This window comes from Schistocerca serialis, chromosome 3 (assembly GCF_023864345.2).
Source record: "Schistocerca serialis cubense isolate TAMUIC-IGC-003099 chromosome 3, iqSchSeri2.2, whole genome shotgun sequence".
In the NCBI taxonomy this organism is placed as follows: Eukaryota; Metazoa; Arthropoda; class Insecta; order Orthoptera; family Acrididae; genus Schistocerca; species Schistocerca serialis.
This window is the reverse complement of record NC_064640.1, coordinates 187933331-187960439: the sequence shown is the minus strand read 5'-3', so window position 1 is coordinate 187960439 and position 27109 is coordinate 187933331. Positions and strand designations below refer to the sequence as shown.

Below are 27109 nucleotides of genomic sequence, written 5' to 3'. Positions count from 1 at the left end.
GAAAGTACCTTTCTCGAAGGCGTTGTGTAAGTGTGGCGAAAAGGGCACCGGTATGCAATAGATTCAGAAGTTGATAAAGGCGACGAGCAGCTGTTCCATTACCGTGAACTTCGGTATCAGAAGTATCATGTCAGTAAATTGTGTAGACGCGTACTTAACCGCGTTGCTTTAACACTCAAGAAACACGTGAATGAGGCCAGAACCAGGTCAGAGAGACTTCAAACGACATCAGCCGATCCGATTTAACCACGTCCACCATGACTACTCTGTTGCTTACCTTCATAGTAAATGTGTTTTCAAACGGCTGTACATGGCCTCCTATTTAAAATATTATCTACTCACTGCACTGTACAAGTCCTAGATGACTGTAACGAAAATTTCCGAACATCCTGTCTAGAAAGTCACCGTACGCTGTTTGTTGAAGGGTCCATAACGTATATATTGTATATTTTCCCCTCACCTTACCGCCATCACTGTTTCAGGAGGTGATACGCCTTTTCAATGGGGACAGGTACCATGATTCTTGCAGTATCCTTTTCAGGCAACGATATGATTGGTTTCCTGGTCGGGGGTGCTTACGACAGCAAAATGAGGCGATTTGTAGCTGAACTGAGAATATACGGACAAGGAGTGTTGCACCGTAATTTTTCATTTATTTCCTGCAGAATCATTATTTCTTACCGCAGGCGAAGTCCAATATGGTAGTCAATCAGAAAGTTTTTTTCTTAAACTTTGTGTCTTTCTAGTCGCGGAAAGTATGTGTGTGTGTCGCATGTGACAAAGAAACCTTCACTTTGGTCTGTATAAGGGGGCACAATCTGCGTAAAACTGAGTCGACACGAGGGTATCCAGAAGCGCGATCTGGCGGGACTGCGCATCTGCACCAGCGAGGAGCAGCCGGCCAAATTCTCTTCCGAATGTGGACGTGGATGTGGGATGCGGGGCGTTTTATTTCTGTGTGGCTGTGATTTCACCTTCCCAGCGGAACTAAAAGATATCTTACTTAGCCTGTGTATATACGAGTGTACCTCCCGGGATTTTCGCGAGCGGCGCTGGGAGCATTTCGCTTACATAGCGCAGCCCAGGGGCTTACGTGCGGAGGATACGGGAGAACGGCGCGCCACAGCCACCGGTCTGCGAACCTCAGGCGCAGTCTGCCAGTCGCAACCAAAATGTCCTCTTCCTCTTCTAGTAACTTCGTAATTTAATAAAAAAACAGCAGCCGATTTTCTTGGGGTTAGATTGTATAAGATGTTATCAGATCGCTGTTTTACGTAAATGATACGGATTTTAATATCACTAGACTACGCCAACAGTTTTTAACATGGAAATGTTGGTACCCTACATCCTCCTTACTTTGGTTGCAGCCATCATGTACAGGGCTATTACAAATGATTGAAGCGATTTCATAAATTCACTGTAGCTCCATTATTTGACATATGGTCACGACACACTACAGATACGTAGAAAAACTCATAAAGTTTTGTTCGGCTGAAGCCGCACTTCAGGTTTCTGCCGCCAGAGCGCTCGAGAGCGCCGTGAGACAAAATGGCGATAGGTGCCGGGAAAGCGTATGTCGTGCTTGAAATGCACTCACATCAGTCAGTCGTAACAGTGCAACGACACTTCAGGACGAAGTTCAACAAAGATCCACTAACTGCTAACTCCATCCGGCGATGGTATGCGCAGTTTAAAGCTTCTGGATGCCTCTGTAAGGGGAAATCAACGGGTCGGCCTGCAGTGAGCGAAGAAACGGTTGAACGCGTGCGGGCAAGTTTCACGCGTAGCCCGCGGAAGTCGACGAATAAAGCAAGCAGGGAGCTAAACGTACCACAGCCGATGGTTTGGAAAATCTTACGGAAAAGGCTAAAGCAGAAGCCTTACCGTTTACAATTGCTACAAGCCCTGACACCCGATGACAAAGTCAAACGCTTTGAATTTTCGGCGCGGTTGCAACAGGATGTGTTCAGTACGAAACTTGTTTTCAGTGATGAAGCAACATTTTTTCTTAATGGTGAAGTGAACAGACACAATGTGCGAATCTGGGCGATAGAGAATCCTCACGAATTCGTGCAGCAAATTCGCAGTTCACCAAAAGTTAACGTGTTTTGTGCAATCTCACGGTTTAAAGTTTACGGCCCCTTTTTCTTCTGCGAAAAAAACGTTACAGGATACGTGTATCCGGACATGCTGGAAAATTGGCTCATGCCACAACTGGAGACCGACAGCGCCGACTTCATCTTTCAACAGGATGGTGCTCCACCGCACTTCCATCATGATGTTCGGCATTTCGTAAACAGGTGATTGGAAAACCGATGGATCGGTCGTGGTGGAGATCATGATCAGCAATTCATGTCATGGCCTCCACGCTCTCCCGACTTAACCCCATGTGATTTCTTTCTGTGGGGTTATGTGAAATATTCCGTGTTTAAACCTCCTCTACCAAGAAACGTGCCAAAACTGCGAGCTCTCATCAACGATGCTTTCGAACTCATTGATGGGGACATGCTGCGCCGAGTGTGGGAGGAACTTGATTATCGGCTTGATGTCTGCCGAATCACTAAAGGGGCACATATCGAACATTTGTGAATGCCTAAAAAAAACTTTTTGAGTTTTTGTATGTGTGTGCAAAGAATTGCGAAAATATCTCAAATAATAAAGTTATTGTAGAGCTGTGAAATCGCTTCAATCATTTGTAATAACCCTGTATAATAACTACGCCGGTTGCCCAGGAAGTAACGCACCGCATTTCTTTTCTCGCTGCGAATGCGAAACGTTACGTGTGTATTTTTTGAAATCTCCTGAGTGAGCGCGCCAAGTTTCCGTCACTTCCGAAAGATAGCGTAGCTGCAAGACAGTTTAAAAATGTCGTCTGTAAGTGACGTACGTTACAAGCTATGTGCCCTCATTGAATTTTTCACTGCAGAGAAAGAAACTGGGGGGAATATTCACAAACGCTTCTGCCAAGTTTACGGAGCATCTGCTGTCGACAGAAGTACAGTTAGTCGCTGGGCACGGAAGGTGAGGTCATCAGAAGGCTTTTCGGCTGAACTGCATGATTTTCAGCGGTCGGGGAGACCATTCCCAGCTGCCATACCCGACATGTTGCAGCGAGCTAATGTTGTCATTCGCGAGGGCAGACGCATTACGACTCGGCAGTTGGCACTGCGTCTGTCAATCGGCAAAGGAAGTGTGGATGCAATTATCCGCACTCTTGGATATTCAAAAGTATTTGCAAGATTGGTCTCGCAGTGTCTAACGGTGGATCACAAATCGCACAGAAAAACATTTGTCTTGATTTGATGCAAAGGTTTGAAGATGAGGGGGAGGCCTTCTTGTTTCGGATTGCGACAGGTGATAAAACCTAGGTTCAGCATTTTAAGGCCGAAAAAAAAACGACAGTCTATGAAATGGCACCATTCCCACTCCCCACATAAGAAAAAATTCAAAGCAACTACTGCCTCCAGTAAGGTCATAACTGCCCGCCCGGTTAACCGTGCGGTTTAAGGTACGGTTTTCCGGAGTGGGAAGGAGCGCCTGGTCCGCAGCACGAATCCGCCCGGCGGACTTGTGTCGAGGTCCGGTGAGCCTGCCAGTCTGTGGATGGTTTTTAGGTGGTTTTCCATCTGCCTCAGCGAATGCGGGTTGGTTCCCCTTATTCCGCCTCAGCTACACTATGTCGGCGATTGCTGCGCAAACAAGTTCTCCACGTACACGTACACCACCTTTACTCTACCACGCAAACATAGGGGCTACACTTGTCTGATGTGGTTCAAAATGGCTCTGAGCACTTTGGGACTTAACAGCTGTGGTCATCAGTCCCCTAGAACTTAGAACTACTTAAACCTAACTAACCTAAGGACATCACACAAATCCATGCCCGAGGCAGGATTCGAACCTGCGATCGTAGCAGTCGCGCGGTTCCGGACTGCGCGCCTAGAACCGCGAGACCACCGCGGCCGGCGTCTGATGTGGGACGTTCTCTGGGGAGGAGGGGTGGGGTGGGGGGGGGGGGGGGTCCCACCGGGGGCCGAACCGCACAATAACCCTGAAAGAGTGGTTCGGTGCGGAGGAGTGAAGTGGACTGCTGTAGTCGTCGTGGGGTTGTGGACCACTGCGGCTGCGGCGGGGACGGAGCCTCTCCGTCGTTTCTAGGCCCCCCGGTTAACATACAATACAGTACAATGTAAGTTCATAACCACCGTGTTCTGGCACTGTGAAGGTGTGAATCTCATTGATGTGATGCTAAGAGGCGGTACCATTAATTCAGAAGCAGTAACAAAACTCAAGACGCGCTTCCGGCGACTTTGGCGCCACAGCAACCCAGGAGATGTTTTGCTGCAACACGATACAACTCGGCCCCAAACAAGTCTGACTGTTGAACACATCGGAAAACAGGGTTGGACAGTGTAACCCCATACAGCCTACAGCCCTGGACTAGCCCCCTCGGACTTGCACTTGTTTGGGCCATTAAAGGATGACATTTTGACATTTTGAGGACGATGGGGAGGTGATTCACACAGTGAAGCACTGGCTCCGCCACCAGGACAAGGATTCGTACCAACAAGGCATACACGCCCTTGCTATGCGCTGGACGAAGGCCATAGAACGTGATGGAGATTACGTGGAAAAATCAGGTGTGTAGATAAAACACCATTCTTTCGTGTGTGTAATTCTCTTTATGTTCAATACATGACTGCTGAGGAAAAAAAGTGCGGTGCTTTCCTTTCTGGGAAACCCTCGTAGATGCAGACCTTTTCATCTATCACACTTTCTCTTTGTATTTCCCTGATCTAAATTTGGTGTGAGCCAAGAGGGGTTGTCGCTAACGCAACTGACTGGCCTCTTGGAGGGCAGTTGTTCACATCCCCGTCCTGCTATCTAGATTTTCCGTAGTCGAACGGAAGTGACGGAAGATTCCTTTCAAAAACACACGGCCGTTCCTTTCCCCGTTGCTCTCCAATCCGAGCTTCTATTCTATCTAATGACATAGTAATCGCCAGGATATTAAACCCTTATTTTCTTTCTTGGAATTTGGTGTCGAATTTTATTTTGTGTTACGTTTCCTATTATAGCCATTTCTGTAATGCCTTTTTTACTCCATTAATGCACTAATGGATTTTTTACAAGGGTGATGCTGTTAAGAGATGCCACCTATTCACAACGAGAAATTACAGGGTGGTCCATTGATAGCGACCGAGCCAAATATCTCACGAAATAAGTGTCAAACGAAAAAACTACAAAGAACGAAACTTGTCTAGCTTGAAGGGGAAAACCAGATGGCGCTATGGCTGGCCCGCTAGATGGCGCTGCCACAGATCAAACGGATATCAACTGCGTTTTTTTAAATAGGAACCCCCATTTTTATTACGTATTCGTGTAGTACGTAAAGAAATATGAATGTTTTAGTTGGACCACTTTTTTCGCTTTGTGGCAGATGGCGCTGTAATAGTCGCAAACGTATAAGTACGTGGTATCACGCAACATTCCGCCAGTGCGGACGGTATTTGCTTCGTGATACATTACCCGTGTTAAAATGAACCGTTTACCAATTGCGGAAAAGGTCGGTATCGTGTTGATGTATGGCTATTGTTATCAAAATGCCCAACGGGCGTGTGCTATGTATGCTGCTCGGTAACTTAGACGACAACATCAAGTGTTCGCCGGATAGTTACGTTATTTAAGGAAACAGGAAGTGTTCAGCCACATGTGAAACGTCAATGACGACCTGCAACAAATGATGATGCCCAAGTAGGTGTTTTAGCTGCTGTCGCGGCTAATCCGCACATCAGTAGCAGACAAATTGCGCGAGATTCGGAAATCTCAAAAACGTCTGTGTTGAGAATGCTACATCAACATCGATTGCACCCGTACTATATTTCTATGCACCAGGAATTGCATGACGACGACTTTGAATTCGTGTATAGTTCTGCTACTGGGCACAAGAGAAATTACGGGACGATGACAGATTTTTTGCACGCGTTCTATTTAGCTACGAAGCGTCATTCACCAACAGCGGTAACGTAAACCGGCATAATATGCACTATAGGGCAACGGAAAATACACGATGGCTGCTACAAGTGGAAAATCAGCGACCTTGGCGGGTTAATATATGGTGCGGCATTATGGGAGGAAGGATAATTGGCCCCCATTTTATCGATGGCAATCTAAATGGTGCAATGTATGTTGATTTCCTACGTAATGTTCTACCGATGTTACTACAAGATGTTTCAGTGCATGGCAGAGTGGCGATGTTACTTACAAAATGATGGATGCCCGGCACATAGCTCGCGTGCAGTTGAAGCGGTATTGAATAGCGTATTTCATGACAAGTGGATTGGTCGTCGAAGCACCATACAATGGCCCGCACGTTCACCGGATCTGACGTCCCCGGATTTCCTTCTGTGGGGACAGTTGAAGGGTATTTGCTATCGTGCTCCACCGACAACGCCTGACAACATGCGTCAGCGCATTGTCAATGCATGTGCGAACATTACGGAAGGCGAACCACTCGCTGTTGAGAGGAATGTCGTTACACGCATTGCCAAATGCATTGAGGTTGACGGACATCATTTTTGGCATTTATTGCATTAATGTGGTATTTACAGGTAATCACGCTGCAACAGCATGGGTTCTCAGAAATGACAAGTTCACAAAGGTACATGTATCACATTGGAACAACCGAAATAAAATGTTCAAACGTACCTACGTTCTGTATTTGAATTTAAAAAAACCTACCTGTTAGCAACAGTTTGTCTAAAATTGTGAGCCATATGTTTGTGACTACTACATCGCCATCTATCATAAGGCGAAAAAAGTGGTCCAACTAAAACATTCATATTTCTCTACGTACCACATGAATATGCAATAAAAATAGGTGTACCTATTTAAAAAAACGCAGTTGATATCCGTTTGACCTATGGCAGCGCCATCTAGCGGGCCAACCATAGCGCCATCTGGTTTCCCCCTTCAAGCTAGACGAGTTGAATTCTTTGTACTTTTTTTGTTTGGCGCTTATTTCGTGAGATATTTGGCCCAGTCACGATCAATGGACCACCCTGTATATCGAGGTTCGTCTTTTATAAGTTATATTGGACAACGCGATGAGTTCTCTGAGACTCCCAAGTAAGTTTTAACATTTGTAGCTACCGAGGTATGTCAGTGACGGTTCTTTTTTTATTTTAAATAAACTTCATGCTTTTTCTGTGACGTTAGAAAGTGTCTTCGAGGGGGACTCTAACGACATAAACTTCGTGGAAATTGATCAAACAATAACGAGAAAGCGATGCCACAAACCATCGGTGAACCCTGATACCGTCTGGTAGGAGACGGTGATGTTAATGTTATTTATTAAAAAATAATTCTTTTAATATAAACGAGTTTTCATGCCTAGACAGCAATTGTTCTCTCACAATTAAAATACAACTAGTTTCAGTTGTTATCCGCAACCATCTTCAGATGTGTAACACATGGAGGAAACGTAGCCTAATAAAATTATGTAGCATCAAGCAGAATACAAGAGCACTGTACAAATCTGAGCAGAAATAATGCGGAGCCAATTCTAAAAGTAAAAGGGAATGTTTGACAAATCCATTCAACTGTGTAGTACAAAATATGTTAATGAGTACATGATAATACACCGTTCAAAACGTGAAAATGCGGTGAATAAGCATTGGAAATGCATCATTAGCTGTAGCCATGGAATAACCTGCATTCGTAAATACTAAAACAATAACAGTATGTAGTTTAAAAACATGACAGTGAGCCAGAAAGGTTGTAGACCTGTCAAAAGAATTGTATACCAGAACCGCAAAAAGCTTAGCTCCACATCCAAAAGAATTTTATAGTTACAAGTATTACAATGACATGAAATAAAATTACAAAACTGAAATCTGTATTACGTCCTTTGATTTGCAACATGCCGTTTGTAGGAGGCAAATCCTTTGTAACTGGCATTAATTCAAGAATAATAACAGGGGAAAAGAGTTGAAAACTACAAAACAGGAAAGCCGCCTTATATAGCTTACTGATAACGTGCCATATGTAAAAGACGGATCATACGTCAGAGTCAAATTATAAAACCGTCAAAGTACAGCGTAGCGCTAAAAGTATGCATAATACACCATAATCTCTCAGGATTACGGTAATTTAGGAAAATGTACAGTTGAATTACTAAACGTTGGCTCAAAAACTGATTACTTGCAATAGCTTAGCAGGTATTATCGCGAGAACAGTATATGCAACGGTCCCAAGAATCGTCAGCTGTTCCGTAGCTGTAAACATACAAGTCAAATATTTTGTTGCAATTGTATAATAAAGCTACATAATCAACAGCCATAAAATGAGAGGGGAATACTAGACCTTGGCTTACACAAGAATGACCCTACATTGCCTTTAAAGTAGACATCTTTATGAAATGTGTACAGGTTGAAGGATAATAGAAAAACGCTGCACGCCCAAAAGCATGACAAGATGCGTCAAATCCAAGTGAATTATGCAAGGACTCCAACCGACCTTCCGAAGCAGCCAACACGGGCGATAGGTGGCGAGAAAGCGCTTGCATTTACAAACATTGACGTAAGCTTACCGTATAGTGCTGCAAAGGATATTTTCATATGCTTCCGTCAATACGCGAAATGACGGTATGTTATTCATATTTTTAGCGCTAAGCAGTACTTTGATGCTTTTATCATTTGATTCTCACATACGATCTCTTTCACATACGTCAGGTTGCGAGTTAGCTACACGAGTATACGGCCCCTTATCTGTTTGGTAGTTTTTAACTTCATTCCCCTGTTATTTTTATTTTTGTTGTTGTGGTCTTCAGTCCAGAGATTGGTTTGATGCAGCTCTCCATGCTACTCTATTCTGTGCAAGCTTCTTCATCTCCCAGTACCTAATGCGTCTTCTGAATCTGTTTAGTGTATTCTTCTCTTGGTCTCCCTATACGATTTTTACCCTCCACGCTGCCCTCCAATACTAAATTGGTGATCCCTTGATGCATCAGAATATGTCCTACCAAGAAATCCCTTCTTCTGGTCACTTTATGCCACAAATTTCTCTTCTCCCCAATTCTGTTCAATACCTCCTCATTAGTTATGTGATCTACCCATCTAATCTTCAGCATTCTTCTGTAGCACCACATTCCGAAAGCTTCTATTCTCTTCTTGTCTAAACTATTTATCGTCCACGTTTCACTTCCATAGATGGCTACACTCCATACAAATATTTTCAGAAACGACTTCCTGACACTTAAATCTATACTCGATGTTAACAAATTTCTCTTCTTCAGAAACACTTCCCTTGCCATTGCCAGTCTAAATTTTATACCCTCTCTGCTTCAAACATCATGAGTTATTTTTCTCCCTAGATAGCAAAACTCATTTACTACTTTAAGCGTCTCATTTCCTAATCTAATTCCTTGAGCATCATCCGATTTAATTCGACTACATTCCATTATTCTCGTTTTTATTTTGTTGATGTTCGTCTTATATCCTCCTTTCAGGCACTGTCCATTCCGTTCAGCTGCTCTTCCAGGTCCTTTGCTGTCTCTGACAGAATTACAATGTCATCGGCAAACCTCAAAGTTTTTATTTCTTCTCCATGGATTTTAATTCCTACTCCAAATTTTTCTTTTGTTTCCTTTACTGCTTGCTCAATATACAGATTGAATAACATCGGGGATGGCTACAATGCTGTCTCACTCCCTTCCCAACCACTGCTTCCCTTTCATTCCCCTCGACTCTTGTAACTGCCATCTGGTTTCTGCACAAATTGTAAATAGCCTTTCGCTCCCTTTATTTTACCCCTGCCACCTTCAGAATTTGAAAGAGAGTATTCCATTCAACATAGTCAAAAGCTTTCTCTATAAATGCTAGAAACGTAGGTTTGCCTTTCCTTAATCTATTCTACGGAATCCAAACTGATCTTCCCCGACGTCGGCTTCTAGCAGTTTTTCCATACGTCTGTAAGGAATTCGTGTTAGTATTTTGCAGCCGTGTCTTATTAAACTGATAGTTCGGTAATTTTCACATCTGTCAGCAACTGCTTTCTCTGAGACTGGAGTTATTACATTATTCTTGAAGTCTGAGGGTATTTCGCCTGTCTCATCCATCTTGCTCACCAGATGGTAGAGTTTTGGCAGGGTTGGCTCTCCCAAGGCTATCACTAGTTCTAATGGAATGTTGTCTACTCCCGGGGCCTTAGGCCTTTCAGTGCTCTGTCTTACTCTTCACGCAGTATCGTATCTCCCATTTCATCTTCATCTACCTCCTCTTCGATTTCCATAATATTGTCCTCAAGAACATCGTCCTTGTATAGACCCTCTATATACTCCTTCCACCTTTCTGCTTTCCCTTCTTTGCTTAGAACTGGGTTTCCATCTGAGCTCTTGACATTCATGCAAGTGGTTCTCTTCTCTCCAAAAGTCTCTTTAATTTTCCTGTAGGCAGTATCTATCTTACCCCTAATGTTATATAGGCCACTTTGAGACGTTTGTATTCCTTTTTGCCTGCTTAATTTACTGCATTTTTGTATTTTCTCGTTTCATCAATTAAATTCAATATCTCTTCTGTTACCCAAGGATTTCTACTAGCCCTCGTCCCTTTACCTACTTGATCCTCTGCTGCTTTCAGTATTTCATCTCTCAAAGCTACCCATTCTTTTTCTGTATTTCTTTCCCCCATTATTATCAATCATTCCCTAATGCTCTCACAGTAACTCTCTACAATCTCTGGTTCTTTCAATTTATCCAGGTCCCATCTCCATTAATTCCCACCTTTTTGCAGTTTCTTCAGTTTTAATCTACAGTTCATATCCAATAGATTATGGTCAGAGTTCACATCTGCCTATGGAAATGTCTTACAATTTAAAACCTGGTTTCTAAATCTCTGTCTTACCATTATGTAATCTATCTGATACCTTTTAGTATCTCCAGGCTTCTTCCGTGTATACAACCTTCTTTCATGATTCTTGAACCAAGTGTTATCAATGATTAAGTTATGCTCTGTACAAAATTCAACCAGGTGGCTTCCTCTTTCATTCCTTACCCCCATTCCATATTCACCTACTACGTTTCCTTCTCTTCCTTTTCCTACTCTCGAATTCCAGTCACCCATGACCATTAAACTTTCGTCTCCCTTCACTATCTGAATAATTTCTTTTATCTCATTATATATTTCATCAGTCTCTTCGTCATCTGCGGAGCTAGTTGGCATATAAACTTGTACTACTGTGGTAGGCGTGGGCTTCGTATGTATCTTGGCCACAATAATGCGTTCACTATGCTGTTTGTAGTAGCTTACCCGCATTCCTATTTTTTTAATTCATTATTGAACCTACTACTGCATTACCCCTATTTGATTTTGTATTTATAACCCTGTATTCACCTGACCAGAAGTCTTGTTCCTCCTGCCACCAAACGTGACTAATTCCCACTGTATCTAACTTTAACCTATCCATTTCCCTTTTTAAATTTTCTAACCTACCTGCCCGATTAAGGGATCTGACATTCCACGCTCCTGATAACAACGTCCTCCTGAGTAGTCCCAGCCCGGAAATCCGAATGGGGGACTATTTTATCTCCAGAATATTTTACGCAAGAGGACGCCATCATCATTTAACCATACAGTAAAGCTGCATGCCCTCGGTAAAAACTACGGCTGTAGTTTCCCCTTGCTTTCAGCCGTTCGCAGTACCAGCACAGCAAGGGCGTTTTGGTTAGTGTTACAAGGCCAGATCAGTCAATCATCTAGACTGTTGCCCCTGCAGCTACTGAAAAGGCTGCTGCCCCTCTTCAGGAACCACACGTTTGACTGGCCCCTCGACAGATACCCCACCGTTGTGGTTGCACCTACGATACGGCTATCTGTATCGCTGTGGCACGCAAGCCTCCCCGCCAACGGCATGGTCCATGGTTCATGGAGGGCGGTTATTTTTATACTTTTGAAATTAATTAGACTGAGGCACAATCTTCTTGAATTTTATTCTAGAGTTAATACCAATTAAGCAGGATTTGCACCCTACAAACGTCATGTTGCCTTTTAAAGGACGTAATACAGATTCCTTCCTTCTAATTTTAATTTTATGCTATTGTTACCTTTGTAATTTTAAAATTCATTTCGATGTGGTGCTAAAGTTTTTGAGATTTCTGGTGTACAATTCTTTCGACAGGTCTACAACCTGGCTTTCTCATTGTGATGTTTTGAACTACGTACTGTTATTGTTTTGGTATTTACGAATGCATGTTACTGCATGACTGCATCTAATGATCAATTCCAATGCTTATTCACCCAATTTTCACACTTTGAACGGTATATTACATTTCAAAGATTAACATATTTTGTACTACACTGTTAAATGGAATTGTCAAATAATCACTTTTAGTTTTAGAGTCGGCTCCGCACTATTTTTGTTCAGCTTTTGTACAGCGGTTTTGTATTGTACTTGATTTTACATAATTTTCTTAGGCTATGTTTCCTTCATGTGTTACAGAACTGAATATGGATGCAGATAGGAACCGAAACTAGTTATCTTACTTTAATTGTGATAGGAACGTTGCGGTCTCGGCGTTAAAAGTATTTTACTTAAAAAATTGTTAATAATTATCGTTATGTCGTCAGGAGAAGAGGTTCCACAAGCGACCGTGGGGCAAAACGGATAAAGAGTATCGTAGGAACCATGAAAAGGGCTGCGGTCTTCACTGATGAATCTTCCGACAAAAATACATCAAAAAACTTCAGTACGACGTTAGTCTTACCCGTTCCATGTGCAGTATACAGAAGCAACAAAGGTGTGATGCATCCTAACAATGTAAATACTATGGTAACTGATGGAAGAAGAGGCTAATAAGACTTACCCTCGCGCAGTGTGACCATGTAGTAGGACTCGATGCTCGGCTGGCTGCGACCCATCTTGTTCACGGCGAAGACGCGGAAACTGTACACGGTGAATGGCAGCAGGTTGATAATTTGCTGGTAAGTCCGATTGTCACGGGTTATAATGCCGTGACGGGAGTCCCAGTGCCCCTTTTCGCCCACGCTGCAACAACAACACAAGATACACTTAAGCAAAGACGCAAAACGTCAACCTGAAAAGAATGCAGCCCTGCAGTTTAACCAAAAGTAGGTGACAGCAAGGCTGGCGAAAAGTAGGTTCAAATGGTTCAAATGGCTCTGAGCACTATGGGACTTAACATCTGAGATCATCAGTCCCCTAGTACTTAGGACTACTTAAACCTAACCAACCTAAGGACATCACACACATCCATGCCCGAGGCAGGATTCGAACCTGCGACCGTAGCGGTCACGCGGTTCCAGACTGAAGCGCCTAGAACCGCTCGGCCACACCGGCCGGCGCGAAAAGTAGGTTTCTGGGTTCCGGTCTACAGTGAAGCGACAAAAGTCTTGGTATAGCGATATGCACTTACATAGATGGTGGAAGTATCGCGAACACGAGGTATAAAAGAGCAATGCATTGGCGAAACTGTCATTCGTACTCAGGTGATTCATGTAAACAGGTTTCCGACGTGATTACAGCCGCACGAAGGGAATTAACAGACCTTTTACGTGGAATGGCAGTTGGAGTTAGACGCATGGGACATTCAATTTCGGAAATCGCCAGGTACTTCAATAATCTGAGGTACTCTGTGTCAAGAGTGTGCCGGGAATATCAAATGAGGCATTTACCTTTCACCACGGACTACGCAGTGACCGATGGCCTTCACTTAACGACCGAGAACAGCGGCGTTTGAATAGAGTGGTCATTGCTAACAGACGGGCAACACTGCTTGAAATAACACCAGAAATCAGTGTGAGACGTACGACGACCGATGCGAGTACCTTTGCTAACAACACGACATCGCTTGCAGCGCCTCTCCATGACTCGTGACCATATCGGTTGGACGCTGGACTACTGGAAAACCTAGGCCTGGTCAGATGAGTCCCGATTTTAGTTGGTAAGATCTGATGGTACGGTTAGAGTGTTGCGCGGACCCCACGAAACCATGGACCTACGTTGTCAACGACGCACTTTGCAAGCTGCTGGTGGTTCCGTAATGGCGTGGGCGATATTTACATGCAATGAGCTGGGTCTTCTGGTCCAACTGAACCGATCATTGACTGGAAATGGTTATGTTCGGCTACTTGGAGGTCATTAGCAGCTATTTATGAACTTCTTGTTCCCAAGCAACGATGGAAGTTTTATTCATGACAACGTGCCATGTTACTGGGCCAAAACTGTTCCCGATTGGTTTGAAGAACATTCTGGAAAATTCGAACGAACGATTTCGCCATCCACGTCGCCCGTCATGAATCCCATCGCACATTTGTGGGAAATAATGGAGACGTCAGTTCTTGCGCAAAGTACTGTACCGGCAATACTTTGGTAGTTGCGGACGGCTATAGAGGCAGCATGGCTCAATACTTCTGCAGAGGACTTCCAACGAGTTGTTGAGTCCATGCCACGTCTATTTTCTATGCAACGGCGGGAAAAATGAGGCCCGATACGGTGGTAGGAGGTACCCCCAGACTTTTGTCACATCATTGTAAATCGAGCACACAGCTCTCTGAAAATTCAAATTATTCATTATTTTGGTTGAAACGCGTCAGACTTATGTTATTAGGTAACCTGTTGGAGATTAAAATATAAACAACAGAAGAGACAGAAAATAACGATATTTTACTTATTAGGCGTACTTAGTGTAGTAGGGAAAAAAAAGATTAAATTTTCAGGTCATGTAAGAGCATACAGGGTGCCAATTGAAAAGACGTATTAGGGATGTGTTATCTGTGGCAGCAAAAACGGCCCTAAACGGGCGGGGCTCGAGCCGCAGAGAGACACGCTACTTCAGCCTTATGCCAGAGTTGATCAGCCATAATGTTGGCGAGTGACACGCCAGCCTCTCGGCAACCAGTGACCAGAAGTTCGCATTCAGTGAGAGATCTGGACAGTCTGTTGTTGTCTTACTGGAAGGTAATGTCACGGAGACCTCAAAAATGGAGCTGAGCAACTAGCCTTGGCACGTCAGAAATGTAATACGTGGCTGGCTGTAGGAACCAAAGGTAATGGTGCTCTCTACTCAGTAGCATCCCGTATATCAGCATAGGCACTGGGCCCGTATAACGATCACGAGTTCATTCTACCAACGGTCGTTCACCTCGGAGCCTCCGTAAAATGATACGATTGTCTTAATTCTGAACGAAGAACCGGGACACTTCTGAAAAGACGACGTGCTCTCACTCCTGTGTACAATGTTGCCGCTGAGCCGCTCCACTGACTTTTATCACTACAAACAAGCCCACTTCCTGACTCCAGATACGTTACGTGGCTGCATGACTCTGCTCGGCCCATTCGACGGTATATCTGTCCTCTGGTGCCATAGTCGCGTGGGGTAGTTGAGCTCCCTTAAGGCATGAGTATGGCTCTCCTGAAGATTCGATATTCAAGTGACAGTCCTGGGATTCCGACGAACGCGAGCAGCGATATCGCGGAACAATGAACTACTTTCTCGATAGGCCACAATCCTGAGGTTGTCGAATTCCGACCCGTACTAGTAGTGGTAGACATTTCTCCTTCTTGTACGAAGCATAATGTTATCTTCTCAAGAGCAACTAATACTGGAACGCGATTTCTGAATGAGAAATCCCTTGCGTAATCTTCCTTTATACAGCGAATGTAAATGGCAAAATGCTATTCCTTTCCATATACACTTTTAAGGGAAAAAAAGAGAACAGGCACCACGAAGAAATTATCTCAATGGGACGGAAGTCGGCAGATGTGATGTACATTTACAGATAAGCAAATGATTATAATTGCAGGAAGATTGAATGATTTATTCAAGACAAAGAGCTTTACACAGTGAGAAAGTCAATATCGTGTCGCTGCACGTCTACGTCTTATGCTAACAGTTATTCGGATTGTTATTGACTGATAAAGTTGTTGCTCCAAACGTTGCCAACTGTGGAGAGATCCGGCACCTTGATGGTCAAGGTGGGGTTTGACAAGCACGAAGATAACTAGAAGAAACTTTCGTCGTGGGCGGTCGGGCATTTTCTTGCTGAAATGTAAGTCCAGAATGGCTTGCCATGAAGGGCAACAAAACTGGGCGTTGCATATCGTCAACGCATGCATATCGTCAATGCATCAGTGTGCTGTAAGGAGGCGCGTATAACAACCAAAGAAGTCGTGCTATGGAAAAAAATGAGGCCTCGGGCAATCACTCCCGGTTGTCGGGACGTAAAGCAGGTGATAGGTTGGTATCCCGCCGCTGTCTGGGGTGTCACCAGACACGTCTTCGGCCTGGAATGTCATTGAGTGCAGTAGAATTGTCTTCAGTGATGAGGCACGAAGACCAGCGAAGATGTGTATGGAGACACGTCAGTTGCACAGCATTTGGCACGATATCCCTCAAGAGGACATCCAACAACTCTACTACTGAATGTCAAACAGATTAACTGGCAAAAGTGGACCAACGCGTTACTGACTTGCTCAATTTATGAAGGTCTTTCTGTACAATAAATCATCCAATTTTTCTGAAATTGAATCGTTTGTTTGTCCGACATGTACATCACATTCACCGATTTCCGACCTTTTCGAATAATTCCTTCATGGTCTGTCACTTTTTTTGTCTTGGAGTGTATAAACGTATACTACACATCATACCATTTCGACATTTGTTGCATGATCCCTTCACGATACTGCAATAAACACATAAATTCCCAACGTGGGGTAACGCCTGTACACTAACCATTACGCTAACGCGTTTGCTGATTGATTTTTAATATTAACAACAGTGACAACTTCCAACATGCGTTGCGCAATCAATGTCACGCCATGTCTACATTTCGGAGTTGCAATTGTTCCGACGTGAAAAATAATCCAGCACTTTCCATTTTGCTCGTTTACCGCCGTAAGGCTACTAAAAGCGGAAAAGTGCGCAGTGCTGTGGACATTTACGTCAGACAGCTGTTTGAAAAGCCGAATCGGCGAATGAACATGAACCTTTCGTACACAGCAGCAGCGAGAATAAAATATACAGTAAATCACAAAGGTCACAACTAGAGTAATGGTTGCGAAGAGCGATGTTCAGACCATGTCAGGCTATTTAGGTTTTGATTTCCTGAAACTTTCCTTTCTTATTCAAGACAAATATTGTGGTCGTCCTGTCACAATGGCTCCAGCCTATTTTTTTCCGCATTTTAATCCAATTAGAGCTCTTACTTTATCTTTGACGACTTCAGCATCAAAACAGTGTTAAACTGTTTATGTTATGTCTTTTCCCTTAAGTGAATTAAAGAAACTAGAGAAAACATAAGTCAGAACAATTTCATAACCTATTGCGATAATTCTCTCAGAAAGATGGCGTAAGAGCAGTGGTCGTAAAAACATCCTAACCTATAGGGACCGAAGAGGAGTGTCACGTCTTGTCTACATCTACATCTACATTCACATCTACATCTATAATGTGCAAAACACCGTGAAGGGCATGGTAGGGCGTATGTTCCATTTTACCATTTACTGGTATTAGGTTTATTCCCATTGCGTTCATGTATCCAGCGCGGGAAGAATGCATGTTCGAATGCCTCGGGGCGTTAATTTTATCCTCACGATCCCTATTGATCAATACGAAGGGGTTGTAATATGTTCCTAGAGTCGTCGTTAAATCCGCTTCTTGAAACTTTATTAACAGACTTTCACGGGATAGTTTACGTCTACCTTCAAGAGAATTCCAGTTTAATCCTTGCAGTACCTCTGTAACACTCTCCCATGGATTAAATAAACCAGAAACAATTCGTGCTGCCCTTCACTGTATACATTCAATATCCGCTGTTATTCCTGTCTGGTGCAGATCCCACGCACTGGAGCAATATTCTAGATCCGGTCGCACGAGCGATTTGTGAGCAATCTCCTTTGTAGACTTATTACAGTTTCCCTGTGTTCTACCAATAATCCGAAGTCTACCACCTGCTTTACCCACAACTGAGACCATGTGATCATTCCATTTCATATTCCTACAAAGTGTTACGCCCAGGTATTTATATGAGTTGACCAGTCCAGCAGTGACTAACTGATTTTATATTAATAGGGCACTACGGTTTTTCGTTTTGTGAAGTGCACAATTTTTCATTTCTCAACACTGGCAATGCGATCGATTTCAAATCCGGCAAGAATTGCTGCTGTCAACGAATGGAGGTCCAGCTCAGCAAGTTTCCTGGCGAAAACTGCTATGGGAACTGCTTGCAATGGGAGTTTAGTGTCGAGTTCCTCGCAAAAAGCCTATGTTCGTAGCAGCGCTTAAAGCTGCACGTACTTAATGCGCCAAACGATACAGCAGTTGGACAGTAGCTGACTTGAGGTGTGTTGTTTGGTCCGGCGACTCGCCCTTTTGCCTCTAACTGAATGAAACAAGACGTGGAGTGCACCGGCCACTCAATGAGGTTGTCTATAATAATACTGTCCAAAAGTTGTCCTTTCTTCTACATCTTCATAATGCGTATAATGTGGAAAAACTCGTCTTCCAAGATGAGAACGGACCCGCTCACACAGAAGCACAAATATGCATTACTGGTTAGACGAACACTCCTGCACATTAACTCTCTCCGACCGGTCCGCTGGATCACCTGCTCTTCGCACCATATAAGACGTCTGGAACTCTTTGGAACGTAGCAATCGTAGTCAAATGGTTCAAATGGCTCTGAGCATTATGGGACTTAACTTCTGAGGTCATCAGTCCCCTAGAACTACTTAAACCTAACTAACCTAAGGACATCACACACATCCCTGCCCGAGGCAGGATTCACACCTACGACCATAGCGGTCGCGCGATTCCAGAATGTAGCACCTAGAACCGCTCGGCCACCTCGGCCGGCCCAATCATAGTCCCCAAAATTTGGTAGCTCTACTCGATCTGTTCATCAATCAATGGCTTCAGTTGGATACAGTACACCCGAAGAACATAGTGACTCGGTTTGTCAGCGGAATGAGGTCATTATGAAGACTAGAGGCGGTTTCACGGGACTTTAGCGTCATGTCTGCTGCGAGTGACAATTAGTTTGCGGTGTGCTTGTTTTACAACAACCATTTATACCTCGGTAGTTTCTTAATATCCAGGAAAGAGCAGTGGGAGGTAAGAGAGTGTAGCTGGCTTGTGTGGACACGTGGTGTGGCCAGAGGCGCACACAGAGCCCGGCCGCAACATCCCAAGTCAGGCGCCAGGTGGCCCAGTCGGCCTTTAATCACAGCGCCAAGTTTCTGCCCGCGGTTGCGGCCATGTAATTAGCGGCGGTTGTCCTGGAATTTAGCACCACAATCACTACAGCCGCGCCGCCGTCATGAAGAATGTGCCTCGCTACTTTCAGCAAAACAATCGAGACGCCCACCACAGTGTGGTAACGCCGCTCGTGCTGTAGCATAGCAGAACGGCTTCGCACGTCTGAAATGATTTAAAGCCTCTCGAAGTGTATCTATTCACTTAAAAACATATTTCTCTCGCAACAGTATCCTTCTTTCTTGTCTTGCCACCATAATGGTAAGTCAGCAGCTTCACTTTAAAAAAGCTAAGGTAGTGTTCATGGGTTATCGGATTTGAAACACTGTATTCAATTAACGACAAAAATAAGTCTGTTGAATTCAACGTATTCTCGAAACTCTTAGCGTATTCGAGATGATACTTGATGATAAGATCAACATCAAACTTCCTGGTAGAATAAAACTGTGTGCTGGGCCGAGACTCGAACTCGGGAAGTACAGGTCCCGAGTTCGAGTCTCGGCTCGGCACACAGTTTTAATCTGCCAGGAAGTGTCATATCAGCGCACACTCCGCTGTAGAGTGAAAGTTTCATTCTAGAAACATCCTCCAGGCTGTGGCTAAGCCATGTCTCCGCAATATCCTTTCTTCCAGGAGTGCTAGTTCTGCAAGGTTCGCAGGAGAGCATCTGTGAAGTTTGGACATAGGAGACGAGGTACTGGCGGAATTAAAGCTGTGGGGACGGGGCTGAGTCGTGCTTGGGTAGCTCAGTTGGTAGAGCACTTGCCCGCGAATGGCAAAGGTCCCGAGTTCCAGTCTCGGCCCGGCACACAGTTTTAATCTGCCAGGAAGTTTCATATCAGCGCACACTCCGCTATAGAGTGAAAATTTCATTCTACTAAGATCAATATCGTTGCAAATTACACTGAAGAGCCAAATAAACTGGTACACCTGGCTAATATCGCGTAGGGCCCCCGCGGGCACGCAGAAGTGTCACAACAAGACGTGGCATGGACTCGACTAATGTGTGAAGTGATGCTGGAGGGAAGTGACACCATCAGTCCTGCAGGGTTGTCCGTAAATTCGTAAGAGATATGCCCAATAACGTTCATGGCTGGGGAGTTTGGCGTCCAGCGGAAGTGTTTAAAATCAGAAGAGTGTTCCTGGAGGCACTCTGTAGGAATTCTGGACGTGTGGGGTGTCGCATTGTCCTGCTGGAATTGCCCATGTCCGTCGGAATGCACAATCGACATGAGCGGATGCAGGTGAAATGAAATGATCGTACGGCATTGTCGGCCGGGAGACCTTATGCGGGGTGTTCGGCCGCCGAAATTGCAAGTCCTTTTTAGCTGACGCCACTTCGGCGACTTGCGAGTCAATGATGATGAAATGATGATGAAAGACACGCAACACCCAGCCATCTCGAGGCAGAGAAAATCCCTGACCCCGCCGGGAATCGCCGGCTGGTGTGGCCGTGCGGTTCTAGGCGCTTCAGTCTGGAACCGCGTGACCGCTACGCTCGCAGGCTCGAATCCTGCCTCGGGCATGGATGTGTGTGTTGTCCTTAGGTTAGTTAGGTTTAAGTAGTTCTAAGTTCTAGGGGACTGATGACCATTGATGTTATGTCCCCTAGTGCTCAGAGCCATTCTTTGAGCCGCCGGGAATCGAACCCGGGACCATGTGCGCGGGAAGCGAGGACGCTACCGCAAGACCACGAGCTGCGGACAGGGGATGTAGGTGATCACGCAAGATGCTTATCCACGAGTCACCTGTCAGAGTCGTGTCTTGGCGTATCAGGGATCCCACATCACTTCAACTGCACACGTTCAACACCATTACAGACCCTCCACCACCTTGAGCAGTCTCCTGCTGACATGCAGGGTCCATGGATTCACGTGGTTGTCTCCATACTCGCACACGTCCATCTGTTCGATAGAATTTCAAACGAGACTCGTCCGAACAGGCAACATATTTCCAGTCATCAACAGACCAATGTCGGTGCTGACGGGCCCAGGCGAGGTATAAAGCTTTGTGTTGTGCAGTCATTAAGGGTACACAAGCGGGCCTTCGGTTTCGAAAGTCCATATCGATAATGTTTCGTTGAATGGTCCGCACGCTGACACTTTTTGATGGCCCAGCACTGAAATCTGTAGCAGTTTGCGGAAGGGTTGCATTTCTGTCATGTTGAACGATGCTCGTCATTCGTCGTTGTCCCGTTCTTGCAGGATCGTTTCCGGCCGCAGCGATGTCGGTAAGTGATGTTTTACTGGATTCCTGATGTTCACGGTACACTGGAGAAATTGTCGTGCGAGAATATACACACTTCAACGCTACCTCGGAAATGCCGTGTCCCATCGCTCGTGCGCCGACTGTACACCACGTTCAGACTCAATTAAATCTGGATAACTTGCCGTTGTAGCAGCAGTAACCGATCTAACAACTGCCCCAGACTTTTGTTGCTTATACAGCTGTTGACGTCCGCAGCGCCATATTCTTCCTGTTTACGTATCTCTGTATTTGAATACGCATGCCTATACCAGTTTGTTTGGTGCTTCAGTGTATGAAAGAGAGTGGCAGTCTCGAGAGGAGACAGAAAGAAAGAGAGAGAGAGAGGGGGGGGGGGGAGAGGGAGAGAGAGAGACAGTCGCTTGGGGAGGGAAAGTGAGTGAGAAATACGAAAAAAGGAAAGAAATTAGTGTTTAACGTTTCCATGTAATCAAGATCATTACAGACGGAGCACAAGCTCGAATTGTTTCAAGAATGGAAAAGAAAATTTGCAGTGCCCTTTGAAAGGGTCTATCCCGACAGTTTCCTGGAGCACGCGGAAAGCTGGATGGCCGGTTGTCGGTTTAAAACTTCGTCCTCACAAATGCGAGTCCAATGAGCTAACCACCTCGCTCAGTGGGGCACACACGAATAGACATCCACATCTACACTAGAGGGTGTTCCAGGAGAAATGGTTAATGTTCAGGGAGATGATAGGAATGCTCATTTGAAGAAAAAACGTTCATATGGACATACGCCCTATTACGAAATGTTTCCAAGATAGAACACGTTGTTATTTATGGTACCCACACAGAACGCTCACACACAACTATTTTGAATCGTACACTGCAAACAGAATGAAAAATTTTAAGCTAAATAATTGAAACAATGTTTTTAACACAGAAAATGTTAGTGACCGGGGAGAAATCACTAAAGGCGTCCTACGTGGTTGAGTTTTCGGCCACTCGTATTCTTTTGTCAGAAAGACAGTCCAAGTAAAAAGTTTGAAAGCAACAAGACAGCCTGGTCTAGAAAAAAACGTCAAGGAGATTGGGCTAGTAAGACCTATATGTGTGTGTCACTAGCCCAATAAAAAATGGACGTTAAATGTGATATATTTCGGAAACCATTCGGAAAATGACACGGGGATATCTGAACGTTTTGGCTTCAAATATGCGTTCCTGTCATATCGCTGAAGTTCGACCATTCGTCCTGGGACAACATGTGTACTTCACAAGCATCTGCAGTGTGCATGGCAGACAGCATGTAATACCAATACGTGGGGCTTTATTTGCTTCTTCTTTCACGCAAAGAGCGAGGGAGAAATGACTTTCTATGCATGTGCTACAATCTCTCATATCTTATTCTCACTTAAGATGGAACAAGAACAGAATTTAAATCTTCAGATAATCTTCCATACTACAGATATCACCACTGTGCGGACTGTACTGACCACTTAATACCACAACAAAACGTACTTAAAATCCGTCAATGTCTTCTAACACACCCACTTTAGTCACTACACACTAGAGCAGTACACTAGAACAGGGCTTAACAACTGGCCGGTTTTGAGCGCGAGTACTCGCGTCTGCTCAGGCACGTGCTCGCGAGCAGGTGCAAGGTCGCGGAGTAGCGAGGGAGGGGAGGGAGGGGAAATGCGCGCGCACGTTTGAATGTGATCTCGCGTTCTTAGCAGATTTAACTAGCCATCTGAATGCTTTGAACATTTTACTACAAGGTAAAGATCTGCTAATTACTCATTTCATAGATCGAATACGAGCTTTTAAAATGAAATTGACACTTTGGGTGAGTCAGCTGGAAACAGGAAACCTAGCTCATTTTCCTACATTATCATCCATGCAAGATGTTAACAAAGACTGTGAACGTTATTCACATAGTTTAGTTGATCAGCGCTTTCAAGATCTGACAGCACTAGACAGTGATTTTGATCTGTTCTCTCCATATTCAGCGAATATTTAAGAGATTCGTCCTGAGCTGTAGCAAGAAATTATTGACCTGCAGTGTGACGAGAATACAGAGACAAATTTCAGAACAAGAAAAACATTTTGGAATTCTATACACACTTCCCTCAGGATAGATTTCCTCGTTTGCACAAACTGGCGGCTACAATAATATCAATGTTCGGTTCCACGTATGTTTGTGAACAACTGTTCTCTGCAATGAAATGTAACAAGACGCGCCTGAGAAACGCATTGTCTGATCGAAATTTAAACTGCACGCTGCGCCTACGATGCACAAGAACAATTACTCCGAACATAGACGCAATTGTAAAGGGCAAAAAGTACAAGATAACCGAGAATCCCACACTTCAGTGACACCTTTTATTGTGTAACAGTTGACAAATTAATACGAATGTAGAGGCATACACTAAGCTAATAAAATTATGTGGCATGTGTACATTCTCCTTTATTTGTTTCATTTGTCGCAGTAATAATTCGTGAGTGATATCCCTGCAGGTGGCCGCGGATTTACATTGACTGGCGGCAGCTGTTGTGTTCCCCACGTGACTTTCCCCACTCTCCGCTCTGGTCCTCTGGTCCGGTAGTGGGGGTACCCTGCTCGCGCTGCTCCGTGCTCGCGCCTTGCTGCTCACAGCTTGCTCCCGAGCACGTATGTTGTGAAGCCCTGCACTAGAATGTACTACTAGCGCCTTTTATTTTACACATACTCCGCCCTCTCCCAGAACCCTCCTAAAACATCTCTCTTCCACTCATTTTCTCTATTTCTGATTTCACTCGTTCATGCCATTCCGCAACGATTCAAGTTGCTGCCAGATAGTTAATTAATGTTAGCTGCTCAAAAAGACAAAACCGAACTTGTACCTCGTGATGACTGGGTGTTGTGCACTGTCCTTAGGTTAGTTAGGTTTAAGTAGTTCTAAGTTCTAGGGGACTGATGACCATAGATGTTAAGTCCCATAGTGCTCAGAGCCATTTGAACCATTTGAACCGAACTTTTTTTCTGTGGGTTTAATTATCATTTAACTGTTCTCTAACGAGACCGCTATGCATTCCATGAATCGTATTCGTTATCTTCGTTGTTCCTAATTTTTATGATGATCGCCCTGCGAAAATACATTTCTGTACACAGTAGCAATGCCACCGAACAGTCTGTGACTCCTAATGAAACCATTTAATAAAACTTGTATGACTATGGGGAGTGTTATCGGCCTTGTGTCTGTGCTACCTGCTGATTATATCATGTTCAGAACAGGTACAACACCTGCCTAAAAAATCCAGAGCATACTTCAGAGTAGACATAGATTCGGACCACACCTTCGTGGTGACGGACTTCCAAGTAAGGTTGAGAAGAGTGAGAGAAAGAAAACCAAGAGAGAAATTTGACTTACAGGGACTAAAGAAAGAAGGTAAGGATTCTGAGTGTGAAATTACATTTTTGTCAAAATGGGATAGAGGTCCCAATGAAGAGAGTGCAAACGAGAAATGGAAGAGGATAAGACTAAACCTTGAGGAATCTGCAGAGTAGGGATGAGAAAGATTGTAGGAATAAGGTAAGAAAGACAATTCTGGGTATGATGGAAGAAAGAAGAAAATGTAAGACAGTAGGAACTGACGAAGGAAAAAGCAAATACAGAAAGCTGAATAATGAATTAAGGAGAGAAATGGAACACCCAAATAAAACATTGATACAAGAGAGATGTAAAGTAACAGAGAAACTATAAAAGGAAGGAAAATATGAAATGATGCATAGATTAGCCCTTGACCGTGGCTTTGAAGCAGAGGAAAGAAGGACAAGTATGTGAATAGAAATAAGTGGCGGTTCTATGGCTAAAAAACCAGAGTAATGTTGGGAAAGTGGCAAGAATACGTAGAATGGCTATATGACGATAACAAAAAGCCAAAAGATATTGAATTATAGAAGAGGACAAAGAATGCTATATCTTTTAAGGAGAAGTAGAAATGGCTTTAAGAGAGATGAATAATAAAGCAACTAGAACTGATGGATTACCAGCAGAATTGTTTAAGAGCCTTGGGAGTAGTGGCGTGAAAAAATTAACATATCTATGCAATAAGATATATGAAAATGGGAATGGCCGCATGACTTTATCTCAGCAGTAATGATAACGATTGAGTAAAGAAGGACTGACAAGAAATGTGAGGTTTTTAGAACTATAAGATTTATTTCTCATGCAGCAAGGGTATTATTAAGGGTGGTGCCGCGCGGGGTAGCCGCGTGGTATGAGGCGTCTTGCCACGGTTCACGCAGCTCTCCCTGTCGGAGGTTCGAGTCCCTCCTCGGGTATGGGTTTGGGTGTTGTCCTTAGCGTAAGTTAGTTTAAGTTAGCTTAAGTAGTGTGTAAGCTTAGGGACCGATGACCTCAGCAGTTTGATCTCACAGGACCTTACTACCAAAAATTAAGGGTGGTAAATGGAAGACTTCACGGAAGACTGGAAAAAAGTATTGTAGAGCAACAGTACGGAGGGAAACGTACAAGAGATGCAATTTCACTGCTGTGAATTATAGGTGAGAGATACAGAGAAAGAGAAGTTTATACGTTTTCATTGACTTGGAGAACGCCTTCTATAGAGTACACTGTAACAAATTAATGAATATTCTAAAGAATAATGGTGTCGATTGGAGGGATAGAAGGCTGACTAAAAATCTATAGCCACAACAGGAAATAGAAGTACAGATTGGGAATGAGATGACAGAGGAAATCACAATGGGAAGGGGAGTGAGGCTAGGCTGTTGTCACTCCCTGATACTGTTTTAACATGTCTTTGGAACATGTTATTAAAAATGGTTAAAACAAAATAGAGTAGTGCAAGCAGATGGTAGGAGGAACGAAAGTATTCGATTTGCTGATAATATGGTGTTATTGGCAGAGAGCGAACTATAACTGGAATGTTAAAACAATTAAATAATTTGGGATGAGAATTAATAAGAAAAAGACAAAATGTATGGTGATAAAATCAGGAAAAGTAAGAACAACTATGAAGCTAGGGCAGGAGGATGTAGAGCAAGTTAGTGCTTTAGATTATCGGGGAAGCATTATTACGGACGACAAGAGAACTCATAAGGAGGTGAAAACAAGTATAGCAATTGCCAAGGAGGCATTTAATAAGAAGAGGAGGCTTCTATGTGGGTGCATGGACAGGGACCTGAGCAAGTGACTGGCGAAAGTTTCATATGGAGCGTGGCATTATACGGAGCAGAAACATGCACACTGAGGAAAGAGAAAGAAAGAAAAAAGAGAAGCAATTGAGATGTGGATTTGGAGGAGGCAGGAAGGGATAAAATGAGTAGGCAAAGTGAGAAATAAGGCATTGAGAAGAGTGGAGGAAGAGAGAGAAATTTTAAAGGTAATCAGGAAGAGGAAACACAATTGGCTTGCGCGCTGGATGAGATTTCTTACTGATGGATGCTATGGAAGGAACGGTGAGTGGAAGAAGAAGAAGCGGAGGAGGAGAAGGACGCAGAAGATACTAGATGCTGGGTAGTATCAGGGTAGGAAACAATTATGAGGTAATGAAGAGGATAGCAAATGACGGGACTGAATGGAGAGTGAAATGTGAAGATCTGCGCTAAGGCAGAACAGAGATTAAGATATGCTGCCTT

General features: G+C 44.0%; 1 protein-coding gene across 1 annotated transcript in view; it reads right to left on the bottom strand.

The window, feature by feature from the left end:
• LOC126471563 (neuronal cell adhesion molecule-like) overlaps window positions 1–27109 on the bottom strand; it is a 761819-nt gene that overhangs the window by 258049 nt on the left and 476661 nt on the right. Inside the window, exon 2 of the mRNA XM_050099792.1 lies at window positions 12857–13038. Coding sequence (XP_049955749.1) covers window positions 12857–13038 — 182 coding nt within the window. The remainder of the gene's footprint in view (window positions 1–12856; window positions 13039–27109) is intronic.